General features: G+C 34.1%; 1 protein-coding gene across 1 annotated transcript; it reads left to right on the top strand.

Moving 5' to 3' along the window:
• The first annotated feature begins 709 nt into the window (after window positions 1-709).
• LOC141696380 (aspartic proteinase CDR1-like) lies at window positions 710-1447 on the top strand. The gene has a single exon (XM_074500529.1). The coding sequence runs from the start codon at window positions 710-712 to the stop codon at window positions 1445-1447; it is 738 nt and encodes a 245-aa protein (XP_074356630.1).
• Window positions 1448-3955: the final 2508 nt, after the last annotated feature.

The following is a 3955-nucleotide window of genomic DNA, read 5'->3' as shown; positions in this document are numbered from 1 at the left end:
TATTTGTATCCTGTTGGTTTTTATAAAAGTTTATCAGCTTTACTTTTTACTTATTCTCTCATTTAAACATAAACAGATATATATTACATATATACATAGTATTTGCAAGTCGTTTTTCTTCATATACTGCTTCATTGTTATCTTTTCTTCATTCAAATGAGTAGTTAATATGTCTTATTTTTTAACACATTTTATTTCCCACTGATACACATCATGTTATAGTTATACACTGAAACATGGTTATGCATCCAGGTAAACCCATATCTCTGTGTAACATTCATTCAATCAAGTAGAATTAATGGGATATCTCATTTTTCTGATGTCTATTGATTAATGGGATATTGGATATTGTTGAATCACTAATGTACGATAATGATTAAACTATTAATATCTCTTTTATATTTTATAACGTGTGTGATTTCTGGTGGTGGATTTTAAACCCTATGTTGAATTAGGGCCAGTTTCTAGATTTTAGAATAATGATGCCATCTATTTGAAGTTCTAGGAGGTGCAGATACAGGCAATGAGCTTACCCAGATATAATGCAAGCCTTGTGAGAAATGTTTCGAGCATATATATCCCCAATTTGATCTCCGAGCCTCATCAACTTACAAGACATTATAATGTTATTCAAAACAGTGCAAAGCATTAATAGGTCATACTGGTTCTTGTACTCGAAAACACAATAAATGTCAGTACAACCTTAGGTATGTGGACGGAACAGTCAGTTATGGTCATCTTGCTACAGAAAGACTCATGTTCGGGGATAGTTGGTCTTGGAGGAAGTCATCTTTTAATAATCAGTCAGTTGTATGAAACAATTCAGGGAAAATTTTCCTATTGTTTAGTGCCCGTATTTAGAAATGAGACGAGCACAATTATTTTTGTTGAAAAGGCACAAGTCTCGAATTCAAACAAGTTTTCGACACCATTGTTCCAAGTTCCCAGAAACCCTACCTATTATTTGAAACTAGAGAAGGTCTTAATTGGAAGTGAATCTTTTAAGGTTCCCAGGAAAGACGAAGGTGGTGGGAGTGAAGATGGTCACGTAGTCATCGACTCTGGGACTACTCTGACGTTCCTTCCCACTGGTACGTATTACAAATTTCTGTCCGCATTGAAGGAAGCTATCGGGGTCAACATCAGAAAAGATCCGACTGGGTTTAGTGACATTTGCTATAAAACTAGCTCAAATGTTAAAATGCCAGTAATAGGTTTTCAGTTCAAGGGGGTAACGTTGTTGAAACTGCCCTTGTCGAGTACTTTTCCGGTAGTAGCTGATGATCTTACTTGCCTTCAAGTTGTGCCCACTACTTACACCAGCATCATAGGCAATTTGTGGCAGCCGAACCTTCTGGTTTCTTATGATCTTCATGCAAAAACAGTTTTTTTCAGGAAGCAGATTGCAGCAAAAAGTAGTGCATATACTCCCCTACATCTGACTTAATTAGCATATCCAGATATTTATCTTACATAGTATGATATCACACAATAAATAAAAATTGTTTGTCGCAATAGTTTGACGAGTGACGCTTTATCACTCGTCGGTCGTCACAATAGTGTGAAAATAAGAGAGTCATTGTATTGTGATTAGAGCCGGCCAAACGGTCGGTCCGTGCGGGCCGGGCCGAATTCATGGCGGTCCGGTTCACTACTCAGGTAACTCGTGGACGACACGTATACCTGTGCGTGCCGTGCCGGGCCGGTTAGACAGGAAATGTAACCGTGAACGGTTCGTGAATAAAACGAATTTGGCGTTTTGGAGAATAAACGAATGAACAGGCGAATAACGAATGAATAGGCGAATAACAAATGGAGCTGTGTTTGTGTTTTGTGACTCCTATGACTTCTGTCAGGTTGGGTGTGGCGTGGAGACGATGTTGTTAGGTCCCAATGTGTATGTAGAATGGGGGGTTGAATACAAACAATACTGAATAATCAAATTTAGTGCAGAATAAAAAATTGAAACAACATTCAAGTTAAATAAAAATATTATTAAACTTGAAAGGTGTTACAACAACGGTATTGATTACAAGGGATTAATCTCAAATTAATTATCACAAATCTAGAATAAATTCGACATGAAAATTTTCTATTTTTGTAATAAAAAGATTCAAATGTTAAACGCAATTTGAGATTAAGTTCTAGGGATTTAGATCCGCTAGATAGTTACACAAGAACAAGAGAATGATTTCTAGTTGTTTGGATTTACCTTGGAAACTAGAAATTGTGATCTTGAATTTAGCAGATGAAAATGAAATATTATGCTTCTTCTTTTTCTGCTGTGTTCTTGATTTGTTGAGAATGGATAAAAAATCTTCTGCTACTTTTGTTCTATTTATAATTCAATCAACAGAATCACTTGAACTGGAATGACAATCGGCATGACAATCACTTGTACTAGCAAGATAATCGGTGAGACAATCATTTGTGCTACCATGACAATCGGTATGACTATCAAATGAACTAGCAAGACTATCAAACTAAGCTGGCAAGACAATCTCCTTCCAGTAGAACTTTCGGTGAGACAATTGAAATGACTTGGCATGACAATCGGTATGATAATCCAGATTGTCATGCTAGTTCAATTTCAAATGTCTTGCTGAATTAAAACTGATTTTAATCCAATTAAAATTCTGAAAATTCTTAATATTAATTCAGAATTAATTAATCAATTAATTTAATTAATCAATAAATTAATCTTTGCAGATAAAATTTATTTTCTTAATTAAATTATATGTTATAATTAATTAATAGAGAATTAATACTAATCTTGAGCAGCAACCACTCTTCTGAAAATCTTCTGAAAATCAATGAGAATTATGAATCAATTCCACCAGTTCAATGTTGACACTCGATGTACTATCTGGTTCATGAGTGACTAACTTCCGTGACGTTTCTTCATGTCTTGACTTTGACAACTTGATTTTCTTCAGATTAAATCCTTGTAATTCTCTGATACCCTGACGAGATCTCTGTCACTTGATTAAATCCACAATCTTGATTTGTATCACTGAGGCTTGATCAATTTCTTGAGCTTCTTCCAGTGAAGTAATTCCTCAAGTCTGTAGATGAACATTGTTTCTGAATCCTTTGATAGATGTTACTTTGTGAGATCTCTCTGACGGTAGATCCACTATTTACTTGTTACATTCTTATTTGAGTTGAGTTAAATCCTCGAATAAACAAATAGGCTATGACATATGCCTTTCAAATGTGCCACGTGCCTTGGATCGCCTTTTTTTTATATTTTGTTTTTTACTTGTAGTGTTGTATAGTGTACTAAATTTTTTTATGTTTTATTTTTTACTTGTACAATGTACTACATTTTTTATGCTTTGCTTTTTATTTGTACAGTCAACTACATTTTTTCATTTATGTTTCAGTAAATTTCTGTTTTTATTTTATTTTTTTTGGGTTTCTCTTTTTTATTTACATTTTCTTATATTGAAAAAGAATATCATTGATGTTTAACATATTTCAACATTTTTACCATTATATTATTAGATTAGTAAAATTTTATTTTTAATCGTATTTTTAAAAAGTTAGTTTTTGGAAAATAAATTTGTTAGTTTTGAAAAATAAGTTAGTTTTTGAAAATGAATTAGTATGTTACAAAAGGAATAATTCGCGTGCCTGTTGTGTATTCAGACGAACGAATAATTCGCAGGCCGAACGAATTATTCGCGGTTCACCTGTTTTCAGATTTTTAGTTCGGTTAAGAATTAGTCGGTCCGGGCCGGTCGGGTTCTGGGCCGGTTCCGATTTCACAAAATGATATTCGTGTTCGGTTCGTTAGTCTAGATGGTTTGAGCCGAATAATTATTCGTTCATTTATGAGCCGAATTATATGAATTTTGACGAGTCGAATTACGAACGGGCCGAGCCAAACCATTCGTTTGGCCAGCTCTAATTGTGATACACATTATATAAATGAACTATCAATACATCTTCA

Source organism: Apium graveolens, chromosome 11, assembly GCF_009905375.1.
Source record: "Apium graveolens cultivar Ventura chromosome 11, ASM990537v1, whole genome shotgun sequence".
In the NCBI taxonomy this organism is placed as follows: Eukaryota; Viridiplantae; Streptophyta; class Magnoliopsida; order Apiales; family Apiaceae; genus Apium; species Apium graveolens.
The sequence above is the reverse complement of the archived record's forward strand: the minus strand, read 5'-3'. Positions and strand labels throughout refer to the sequence as shown.

Bases quoted from the DNA above. Each gene is read 5' to 3' on its own strand.
- LOC141696380 (XM_074500529.1), top strand. From the start codon at position 710: ATGTGGACGGAACAGTCAGTTATGGTCATCTTGCTACAGAAAGACTCA.